Genomic DNA, 12456 nt, shown 5'->3' with positions numbered 1-12456 from the left:
AATGTATGAAGTGCATGAATATGTTATGAAAAGCATTAATAACATAAAATATAATAATCAAATATCAATATCACATAATAACAAATTTAGATGACACATTTATACATTTAATAATGTAATGTGTAGATGAAGATAATGGCAGGTTTACTTACTTGATTCCTTAACTAATCACTTTTGATTGCAAGTGGAAATGCCTTTGATCGTCCACGAAATCAACGTGCCAATAGTCCTGAGTCGTTATCATTTAATTATTAAAAAATTCATCATGTGTATAATTGTTTATAAAATTTTACTTTTAATCATTGGAAATTAATCACCAAACTTAAAATACATGACAAGAATAAAGTTCATACATGCTATAAGTTAGAATACTTTAGTGCATAGTCAATATTTCAATATTTGCTTACATTTAATTGATTATGAATATAATTTTAATATTATTTAAAGTGTGACATACGAAATAAAACAAATCAGTTAAAACCCAACTCCTACTGACTTAATTATATGTGATTACACATATTGTGTGGGATAAAAGAAACTGTGACAATAATAAATTATTGCACAATGCCCTTGGCAAAAATTAAGCTCAGTCAATTTTTTTTATTAATAGGAAAAAGACTGACCTTAATAAAAAAAAATACATATTACATCTCTTTGGAGATGGGAATGAAGCTTTGAAAATCCATTGGCTATGGCAAAAATGTAGGAATGGGGAAGACACTGGTTGGACGATTTTTTTTTTTTTATTTCTTTTTTGTTGGAGTTAAAAGAATGTTTTGAATTTTGCACTAAAAGTATAAAATTACAGTTAAACCTCGATAAAGTAATATCCTCGGGACCGGAAAAAAATATTCATTTAGCGAGGTTATTTATTTATCAATAAATGAATAAATTATTCATTTATCGATAAATAAATATTTATTATTTTAGAGAGAGCTTTTCAATATAAAATATGTACATTATATGTGGTAAGAAAAATCAAAAGACACTAATCAAAGTATTATTTGAATCTAGGGAAGCTCAAAAGTTTTAGTAAAACTTAATGTCTCTAAAAACTAAGTTCATGTACATAGCAAATGAAAATGTTTAATCTTTACCTATAAAAGTTAGATGTTTGGAAGACATATTCCAAACACATACAATATTTTGTTTCCCCTCCAATATCTTCTCATCATTTGAAAGGAGTAAAAAAATCAACTTTAACCGATAAAATGAGGAGTGCAATATGTGAGCATAAGAAAGAGAATCCAACTATTAGCCAAAAAGATATGCAAGTATGGGTGCAACAAAAGTTTGATTTGATTATTAGTCAATCAACAATATCGAACACTCTCAAAAGGGCGTCGAAATATTTGTCAAATGAGATGAAAAATAGCGATGTTAAAAGGCACAAATCGACAAAATACCCTGATTTAGAGAAAGTTTTGTATGAGTGGTTTCTTCAAAGGCAAGATAAAGTGAACATATCTGGAAAAATTATCCAAAGAAAAGCAAAAGAGCTTTTGCAAAAAATGTATGGTGAAACTAATCCAGAATTCAACTTTTCTAGTTGATGGTTAGAACGTTTCAAGGCAAGATATGGAATCAAATCTTACCGACGTTTTGGTGAAAGTAGTTCAATTATCATGGAGAACATTGAAAATGCTTTACCTGAAATACGATCAAAACTAGACCAGTTTCAGTTGAAAGATATTTACAATATGGATGAAACTGGATTATTTTACCGATTGGAAGCTGATCATTCACTTGCTACCAAGCAGCTCGAAAGACGCAAAAAAGATAAGTAGAGAATTACTGTTATTGTTTGTTGCAATGGTGATGAATCTGACAAAGTACCACTTTGGGTTATTGGCAAGTATGCAAATCCTAAATGCTTTAAAAATGTGAACATGAACAATCTTAATTGCAAGTATCGATCCAACAAGAAAGCTTGGATGACTGGCTTGTTTTTTCAAGATTTTTTTGGTTGGTTTGATAAGAGAGTGAATGGCAGGAAGGTTCTCTTAATAGTAGACAATTGCTCAACTCATCCAAAGGTAGTTGAAGGCTTGAGAAATGTAGAGTTATTTTTCTTACCTCCTAACACAATATCTAAGATTCAACCATGTGATGCTGGGATTATTCGAGCATTCAAAGCTCATTATCGTGGTCGTTTTTATTCTAGCATCTTACAAGGTCTTGAGGTTGAAGCACCAAATCCTGAAAAAAATAATATTTTGCATGCTATTAATTTTGCTAACATGGCTTGAAATTTTGATGTGAAGACAACAACAATTGCAAATTATTTTCGGAATGTTTCCGAACCGGAAGTTGGTGAATTAGATGAAGGTATCCAAGAATTAAATGATGTCATCTCTAATTTACACTATAGAAATGTGATGGATGTTGGACATCTTTTGAACTATCCTAGCGAGAATGATGTAGTTATGGAATCATCTACAGACGAAGAAATTATCCAATCGGTAATGAACAGTAATGATAATGAGAATGATCCTGAACTAAATGATAGTAGCGTTGTCCCAAATGTGTCGTCAAAAGAGGTATTTCAAGCAATAGTTACCTTAAGCAACTACTTGCTACACCACTAGCAAAATATTTTGGAAGTTGTGTATGCTCTACAAAAAGTTAATGATAGGGTTCATTTTGGTTTAGGTTGGAAGAAAAACAATCAACTATAGATTCATATTTTCAAAAGGAATGATTATTGTACGGGTATTGTTGATTGATTGAAAGATTTTGGTATATATATATATATATTTTTTTTTTTTTCTCAATGAAATCCAGTAATTATTACTTTATATTTTTATTGGGTCCTTAAGGATTCAATTTTTTTTATTACTTAATGCATTTAGCGAGATTATTACTTTAGTCCATTGACCCAAGTCGGGATTGAAAGAAATGATTATATAATCGAGGTTATTACTTTATCGAACATTACTTTATCGAGGTTTAACTGTAAGAAAGTTTCATTTTCCAATTTAAGAGCATTTATTAATGAATCCATATATGCCAATTTGAATATCCTATTTATAGTGTCAATGCCAACTAATTGCCGTCCCCAATATTTGCCCTTTTAGATGAACTTTCCAATACGTTGTCCAATTATTGGTTTTCCTAAATTACATAAAAGTCACTTGGCAAGAACACTTATCCCTTAACATGTTATATCCAGGCTCAACTTATGGTAGTTATAAAATTATAAACGTACAATAGAATAGGTATATCATATAATTTTTTATTTATTTATTTTTGCAAATTATAATCAACTTTAATTGGCATGTCAATTATCCAAGACGTTCATGATATAATCCACAACAAAATAATATTAGTCACAATGATGAGGAATTATTAATTAAGCATTAAACATATCATTGGGAAATATCATATTTACAAAAATTAGGAAAAGAGAAATTCGACGTTACATCTTAATACATACTTTATTCGTTTGTGGGAAATCTTGACATGGCGCCTAGCTCTACAGTAAACAACCTGATAGCCAGAGTGCTAGCTAGTGCTCTTGTCCAAAGAAAGGCCCTATTACATAATAGTTGGGGCCAAGACGAAAAGTACCAACTTGGAAAGACAAGTGTTGTAGCTTTCAAGCTTGTCTTATTTCCATGTTGCGTTAATGTAGTTCTCTTATATATGTGATATGTGGATATTGATGTGTTATGCATTATGACCTATGATTTGTGAATTATTGACTTGTAACATATGAATTATGGCATGTAAACTTGAATATGTAACTTATATAATATGACTTGTGAATTGTGACATGTGACATGTGAACATAAATCAGTGATTTGTAACTAGTTTTATTTGATCTGTGATCTATGGACATTGATTTATGACCTGTGAACTGGTACTTGTGACATATGATACGTAACAAGTGCACATTAAAATTTAACAACTGAATTATGACTTGTAATGAAGAACCTGTGACCTATACAAATAAACATGTGACCACCGTCGTGCCGCTACCACTGCCAACACCACCACCATTTGTAAAACGCCACTTTTCCACCACCAGCGGCACTATCCCACTCCAACAACCAACAAAATAAAGGGAGAAGCAACGATTTTAATTTCCACCAACAAAAACCACAGCTAAGTAGTCATTTTGCTGCATTGCCATCAATTTTGTTGAATTCTGCACAACGGCCCCAAATTGATTCTGTCGAATTGTAGTATTTAGAGAGAGAACTAAGATAGATAGAGAAAAGAGAGAAGGTCGATAAAATATTATTAATACTAAAAAGTGAATTATAACTTGATTTTTAAATAAGTAAACCTTAAACTTGATTTTTGAAATAAAATCTTAAAAAATCTACCTCCCTGTAATTTCCACAAAAATCTCTCCCAAATGTTATAGAGTCCACGCTACTGGGCCTATGGATGACAGTGGGTCGAGTCGAGCCGGCTCGTTAACCCACGAGCTCAGCTCGGACTCATTTTTCACGAGCAACAGCTCGGCCCACGAGCTCGTGGGCCGGGCCGGGCCCATTGACATCTCTAACTGGGCCTTCATCAAAGCTCGTGGGCCGGGCCGGGCCGGGCCCATTGACATCTCTAACTGGGCCTTCAAACTTTGATGACATCTAATGAGCCATTGGTTTTTTTACTCGTTAAGTCCACATTTGGATATATTTTGAGGGCAAACAGAAAGTCATTTATTTTTTTAAATCTATTTACAATTTTTATATTTGACATGCAAAACTTGCACAATTTTTATATTATATTCAATAAAAAATTGTGAAGTTGGATATATGTGAATCAGTGGCTTTAATTATTAGTTTATAAGATTGTGGATATCTTATTTGGTGGATTAGCGTTAATATTTAATTGAAACAATGTGATTATGTTACATTACGAATCAAACTCCATTCATACATCGAACTAAATAAGATTGATCACACACACGTTTATTGCTCTGTGTCTCATTGTGCTTTTCTCATTCTATTCCGTTAAGGATTAATCTTGTTGTACATTACATTGTACATAAGGGTGTCCATAATGGACACCCAACACCTCGGCATTGGCCGAAGAGCCTGTGGACCCGTTCGTGGCAGGCGCCTCGGTATTGGGTGTCCATTATGGACACCCTTATATACAATGTGATGTACATGTAGCATCTTCCTTCCATTAATACCACTTGATTATGAAAACCCTAAACTTGAGTTATTGGAAAGAATATTAGCGGGGGTCGGGGGTTCGATGAATCCATTGAACTCGACTTTATAGGGCGAATAATTATTTAGCTAATTTTATAAATGGATAAAGATTGTTGTACATAATTTTTTTATACATAAGGGTATCTATGCCCTCACATGGCGTGGGGTCCACTTGAATATTTTATTCTAGCGGCCCCCACCCATGTGAGAGGATGGACACCCTATGTACCAAAAATTATGTACTCCTAATATTTCCCTTTATAACTTTGACATACCAAACATGATATTGACGTGTAAATTCTAATATCCCAATGCAAAATGACTACTCAAATATTAAAAAATAGGTAATTATATGACTCTTTTTACTCAAGGCATCAAGAATAATTGACACCAATCACAAGAGTATATCCAGTAAAGTATTTATTAACTTCATATTTTGTGTTTTAGAGAGTCGAACCTCTTTCTGATGTGTTCGATACACTCTTTATCTTCAAAAATTAAAATAAAGAGTGAATTTAGCCCCCGTTTGGCCCCCTATCATTATTTGGATTTATAACGGTGGAATAGTGATTTAAAAAAAATAAAATTGGATAGTTGTAAAAGAATGAAAAAATTTCGATTTGTGCGTAATATTATTTTATTGAAGATTGTGTGGTTGAAAATAGGAGAGAGAAAAATTTAAATTAAATTGATAAGTTTTAAAGGGGCCAAACGAGACCTTAACTTTCCATGTGTAGAGAGTCAAATTTACTCTCTATGCAATACTTCATTTATTACTAGACAATTTCTATTCCTTCTTTGATTTCTGCAAAATGAAAAAGAGAGAAAAAGATTAACAATAATTTCTTATGGAAAAAACAAAATAATGAATGAAAATAGAGAATATTATTAGAGTCGTGACTCTTTATTTTTAAAATTTTTTTAATATGCTCTTCATGTGATAGAAGATGTTCTTTAAAAGAAAGACAGCTGTTTGAGATACTCTTTTTAGCTTTTTACTTGGCCAATTCTTAGAATTAGGTTCCAAGAAGTTCTTTACTTTAACAAATATATGGTGAATTTGATTTATCTATATATTTTATCAATTTTTTATTTAATAAAATTGCTAGTCTCAAATTTTCACTACTTAATTAATCAAGTTATATTAAATATTTCAGTTATTGACATCTGAAAAAAATTATATTAATTTAAAATTGAGGAGAAATAATACTATATGAATACTAGAAAAAGTGAAATAAAGAGTAAAATAAATAATTTGTTAGAATGTATCTATAAACTTTTACTCTTTACTTAGGCATTGTTTGGAAGGGATTTTAAGAATTGATTTTTTGACCATTAGAACAAAAGTGGGGTCCACCTATGAAAAAAGAAGTTAAAAATTACGGTTGGAATATTAAAATAACGATCAAAAAATTAATTTTTTGGAGTAAAAAATCCCTCTCAAACAGGGTGTTAGTGTTTGTTTGATAGGGATTTTAATAATTGATTTTTTTGATTCTTAGAGATAAAGTGGATCCTACTTGTGAGGGAAGAATTCAAAAATGATGACTGAAATAGTAAAATAACGATTAAAAAATTGATTTTAATTGATTTAAAATTTGTACCAAACAAGCATTTAAACTTAAATATAATCTTTATTGTGGTCAAGATGATTTTTATTTTTAAAAATAAAAAATCACTTGAAAATATTCTAGATTATAAAACCAATTTAGGCTGCATTTAATGCAGTCACGTGATATTAAATGCCCAAATACCATTAGAGTTAATTGACCATTTATTTCATCCAACCTGTTTCGCCACTTGCAGCGTAATCCCAATCTCATACTGGTCCAACAATTAATATTAAAAATAATTTTAGGTTCATTGCGAATAAATAAAAGGATTTTATCGTTGGCCAAAAGTTTGCCTTCTTACGGCCGAAAGAGACCAAATTTTAGGAGCCAAATTGAACTACTTAATTCAATCAATCCCGCCATAGTGCTTGAATTTTTTTTTTTTTTAATATCCAAGTATCCACCTTACAGTGACTAAATTCTGGAGTCTATACCTTGGCTCCTCAAGCTACAGACAGGTTCAACCACAAGTTGTGCCCCAAACTGACCAGTGCTCAAGAGCCCCCAACTGATTTGCCAAAGTGCCAAGCAAGTCGTTCTTTCCATCTTTGCACCTTGCCTTCCAGTAGAGCTCATACCTTCCAGGATAAATTCTGCCTTCCAGAAGAATATCTGTCTTCCAAGAGTCTTCTAAGAATCGAACTCATGACCTCTAATCTGCCATCTTTGAAACGCCCTCATCTTTGTCAGTTGAGATGTGCCTTGAGAGGTTTGAATTTTTTTGATATAGGGGATGATTGACTCTCACAATGACGGGGGCTCCGCTTTTTTTGGATTTTTTATTCACGTGGGACTCACGATATGTGAGAGGATGTTAACCATTCGAACAAAAAAATTCGAGCAAAGTAGCAAAATTCTAATTCAATAACTAATTAAATATTGATTACGGTGATTATATTAACACTACATTTTTTATAAATATATTATAATATTTATATTTTTTACTTTATTTTATCATATTTTAATCTTTAAGCTGTTATTAACTAGCAAATCTTGTCTTGAATCAAGGTTTCCAACCAAAAATAATGTTAGCATGTTTTAAAAAGACGGATAGATATTCATTCTTGATTTCGTATTTGTTTTTTGGCTTACTTAAAATTACGACGGGAAAATAATATGTTGTTTGGGTACGAATTTATAAATATACTATAAATTAAATTAAAGTAATTACTAGTTATCCATTACCATTCTTCTTACTATTCCTTTTTATAAACCTTATATAAATTTGTCAAATTGTGGCTAAGTCTTTATTTGATATTTGCGAAATTTTTGGACAAAAACTATCACAATGGACAAATTGTGTAAAATTGAGAATAAGAATGTGATGAGTAGAAACTAGGATATAAATGTGTTATGATGAATTTTTTAGCAATTAAAACGTATAATTATTAAAAATTAAAAACGAATGGTGTAATATAGTGCCGAAACTTTTGGGGAAAAGAGTAGAACTCCAACTCTCCACATATATTGACTCGAATGAATTATACAAAATAATGATATTGGCCTATTAGCTCAGTTGGTTAGAGCGTCGTGCTAATAACGTGAAGGTCGCAGGTTCGAGACCTGCTTGGGCCAATTTACCTATACAAAATTTTAGTTTGGGATCGTGAGAAATGCATTTTGTGAGACTCTTTCTTATTTTTTAGTCATATATTTTCCAAAAAAATCACTATTTTCAAATTCATTTTCTGAAAAAAGACTCTTCAAGGGACATTAAGGCCGTGGTTGGTTTGCCGTTTTCAGCCCATTTTCCGTGTTCCGTTTTCGAAAACGCGAAAAACGCGTTTGGTCCATCGTTTTCAAAAACGCATTTTCGATAACGAGTTAAAATTTATAACTGAAAACGCAAAACGACTTTTTATCGTTTTTAGTTATAAATGTCGAAAACGCTCAAAACGTTCAAAACGGGCCGTTTTCGGAAAAAACTAAAAATCGTTTTGAATATAAAAATGGAAAATGAAAATGCAAACCAACCACTACCTAAATGATTGGTCTTTAGTCACTCTTCTTCGGAAATGGGGGAAAATACGTCTCTAGACCAGAAAATAACAACATATTCTTTATGAAATTCCTTTGTTTTCATGTTATAGCAAACATCGATCTACACGTTCTACAAGTTTTAGACCCACAATGGCAACACCCAAAAGTATTTTCAAATTGTTTTTAGAAAAGAAGAAAATACAGGCTTCGAAATAAATTTTTATTATATGCAAATTCTATGATTTCTCTGTTTCGGTTGAGTGTTGAAAGCACAGTCTGATTAAGCAATGTAATCCATTGATATACTTTACCCATTCTCAGTTTTCCGAACTGATAGTTTTTTGAATTGATTTTCCGGTTTTGGAAGAAGAATCAAATGTGAGGTGTGAACGATGGAGTATTCAAAATATGTCATTTACAAAATGTCATTTAGGTTCTGTCAGTAGAAATTAGAAATTTTTAATACATTTCATATACAAAACAATATTTTTATTATTTTAAACAGTAAGTAGTAAACATGAAATAATATTTTGTAACGATGCATATACGATTTTTCTCGGACAATTTATTATTTATTAAATGTTGAGTTACCAATAAAAATAGCTTTAAGTCTATAACTAAATGCATCAAAGAACTACGAGGTATTCTAGACATTACAATATATGAAGTTTCACATTAACCGCTTGTCAATCTTAAGAAACTCCCATTCGAACTTTAACTTTCAATTAGGAGTGAACGCGGGTCGATTCGATTCGGTTCTAAAGAGAACCGAATCTAATCAAAATTTTCGGGTATCTAGTAAATGGAACCGTTGGGTCCAAATATAATTATGGAACCGTTCGGGTTCGGTTCCGTTCGGTTCAGTTCTGTACTATAATTAAATTTTTTAAAATTTATAACAACATTAGATAAATACAATTAATGATACATTCAATGGTTTTGAAATGTTAGATGCTAATAAACAACCTTATTCAAATGATCGTTACGATCAAAATTTCGGTCGGCAGATGTCACAGCTTCGATCGGAGGTCACAGTGTCGATCGACGATTGTATTGGTTTTGAAATATTAGCGAGGCTGCGAGAGTGAGTACGAGAGTCGAGACAACGTTATGCACTTTAGTGTAGATATTTAGGGTTATTTAGTGGATTGGATCTTGTTGGGCTAAGAAATGAAACAATAAAACGGGTAATTGGGCCAAAAATTAAATATAAAACAAATTATTGGACCAAAAATTTGGATTTAGAAATTGTTAATTTGTTAATTTGTTTAGAAAAAATTAAAATTAAAATAATTTGATTTACTCAATATAAAAAAAAATTAGAAAGATTCGATTCTTATTCGGTAACCGAGAACCGAACCGTACCCGTCGGTTCTCAATTCAGATACCCGTTCGGATATTTAATTTGACAAGAACCGTCGGATTCGATTCGAGAGATTTGCCCAGCCTTACTTTCAATGTTCCAATAAGAGCTTCTTTCACATTTTCTATGGCAAAAATAATTCATTTACGTCGGGCAAATTTCTTACATCACCATGTATTAGTATTACGCATTTCCTCTTCTATTCCCCAAAGAAATCCCCACACACACTGCAAGAAAATAGCGAAATCCCCTTTCCTCGAATTTCGTTCCACAAAAAACTACATAAAGTAAGGGAAATTTCGAGTTTTGCAAGCAACGCTTCTACTCAAAAAATGAAATATTCCAAATGCTTTCTCGAAATTCTTGCTCCCACCACCGAAAGCACGACCAAGTACCATTTCCACCACAATCCAAAAACTCAACGAAACTTGGAGAAAAAGCCTTTCATCGACCTTTGCTGCCTTGGTTCGTACATGGGACCTTTACTTTACGTCTCTTTTCATGTTCGATACTGTCCAATTTAATATGAACACAATATTACTACCCAAAAGGCTAGCCAAGCCAAGCTATTTGCGTTAATGATCAATTCACCCCACAATTAAAAAAGAATAGTTTAAATAAATACATACACCTACAATATATTTATATTTATAAAATAAATTTACACGAAGACAGAGAAAGCAATTGCACAAACCTCTTTAAATTCTCCATTGCAGCCTCCGTCATTTCTAACCATCCTACCATTAAATGCGACCAGCAGATAATTAATTTCCCGCCACGCTCTCACCGACCGTTTACAGTTCCCCGATGACAGGCATTAATTTCCTGTACACGTGTCACATCCTTCACCGTCTGTTAAATCTTTCCGGCGATAATAGCGCCTCTGGATCACCGCTCCTTAGCCGGCTTGATGAAAAATGCCCAGCCGCTGTAGCTGATGATCTCATGAACATTGGACTTGCAAATGACTTGCTTCTTCTCGAAGAGCTGCCTCCTCCGCCGGATAAGCCGAGCCGCACGCTAGACTCGGACAATGGGAAAAACCCGCCGCTCCGACGGCGGGAAAATGGAGATTTCATTCCTCTGTAGTATCGGAATGAGAAAACCCTAGGTTTTGTTAATGAAGTGAATGGGGAAGGGCGTTTATTCCAGAAATTTCCTCCGCCGCCTCTTCTGTACCGCCACGGTGAGGTGGTTGCCGGTTCTAAAAATAATCTCTCTGATCCTAAATTTCTTTCGAATCCAAATGAATAAGACCTTTTTAACAAAAAATCGCGGCCGTTGAATCGTTCCTCGGATTGGTTGTTCCGTCGCGGCGAACGTTCCTGGGTGATTTCGCCGACGCTAGTTGAATCAGGTTCCAGGGGAATCTCGGTTAGAAGCGCGAGGATTGTGCTCTCGACGATCATATCTTCCAGGCTAGGGCGAATTCTTGCTGCCATCAGTGGTGTGAACGGAGACTCAGGACGGAATATCCCGGCGCGACACAGAGGGCAATTGGCGTGTGACCGGAGCCATATATCTATACAATCCACGTGAAAGGCGTGTGAACACACCGGAAGAGTACGAATATAATCATTTTCTTCGAATTCTAATAAACAAACTGCACAATCATGAATTCCTCTCTTTCGTGTGTACACTGATAGAGGAATGGTTTTGATGATCGATTCGTCAAGGCCGTAAGGGGAAAGAACGTGGAAAGCAGAGTCAATAGGATCGAAGGAGTAAGTTGGCGACTCGATGTCCCCGGCGGAGGTGGAGGGAACGTAGCGTCGGCGACGGCGGCGCCATCTTTGGTATCGGCGATAGAGCTGGTGAAAGTGGCGAGAGAGGAGCCGCGAGTAAGTTATGATGACAAAAGCAGTTGCTATGATAACCACCATGGCAATCAACGGCGGACTAAAGTCCACCGGAAGCTTCGACGGAGGCGATGATGACCTTTCCGCCGATGACTCTGCTAAAGTCTCCGGCGACGGTGAATGAGATGGGGCCAACTTACCATAGTTCCTTTCATGAGGAGTCGGGGCAGGTGACGGTACTGGAGCAGGTGGTAGGAGTATGTGATGACGGTTAACCATAGCGGTGGTAGACGTTGGAGCCTGGAGGAAATGGGCTGAGGGCGGTGGTGGTTGGTCGTGGTAAGTGAGGGTTTAATGGAAAATTTGAATGTGCTGTGTTATTTCGTTGACTTATGTTGTTGGAACTGGTGGGTAATTGACACGTCATTTTTGCTGAAATTAATGCCACGAGATTTCTTTTAATTACGATGTTGTAGAGATTCTTCTACTGTGAATGAATGTACAGTGCGACGTTCTAGTGTTTTTTTTTT

At 34.0% G+C, this 12456-nt stretch overlaps 1 protein-coding gene, 1 non-coding gene and 1 pseudogene across 2 annotated transcripts; 2 read left to right on the top strand and 1 right to left on the bottom strand.

Annotated features, from left to right (window-relative positions):
* The first annotated feature begins 708 nt into the window (after window positions 1-708).
* LOC111411515 lies at window positions 709-3682 on the top strand (annotated as a pseudogene).
* A 4603-nt stretch (window positions 3683-8285) lies between these two features.
* TRNAI-AAU lies at window positions 8286-8359 on the top strand. Its single transcript has one exon. It is a non-coding gene; the product is annotated as a tRNA-Ile (tRNA).
* A 2269-nt stretch (window positions 8360-10628) lies between these two features.
* On the bottom strand, window positions 10629-12450 carry LOC111410794 (RING-H2 finger protein ATL65). The gene is made up of 2 exons (XM_023041325.1): window positions 10822-12450; window positions 10629-10638 (listed from the first exon to the last, which is right to left on the bottom strand). The coding sequence occupies exon 1, from the start codon at window positions 12203-12205 to the stop codon at window positions 10973-10975; it is 1233 nt and encodes a 410-aa protein (XP_022897093.1). The 5' UTR covers window positions 12206-12450; the 3' UTR covers window positions 10629-10638; window positions 10822-10972.
* Window positions 12451-12456: the final 6 nt, after the last annotated feature.

Source organism: Olea europaea, chromosome 15 (assembly GCF_002742605.1).
Source record: "Olea europaea var. sylvestris chromosome 15, O_europaea_v1, whole genome shotgun sequence".
NCBI lineage: Eukaryota > Viridiplantae > Streptophyta > Magnoliopsida > Lamiales > Oleaceae > Olea > Olea europaea.
Note: the sequence above shows the minus strand (reverse complement) of the source record. Positions and strands in the feature narration are given on the sequence as shown.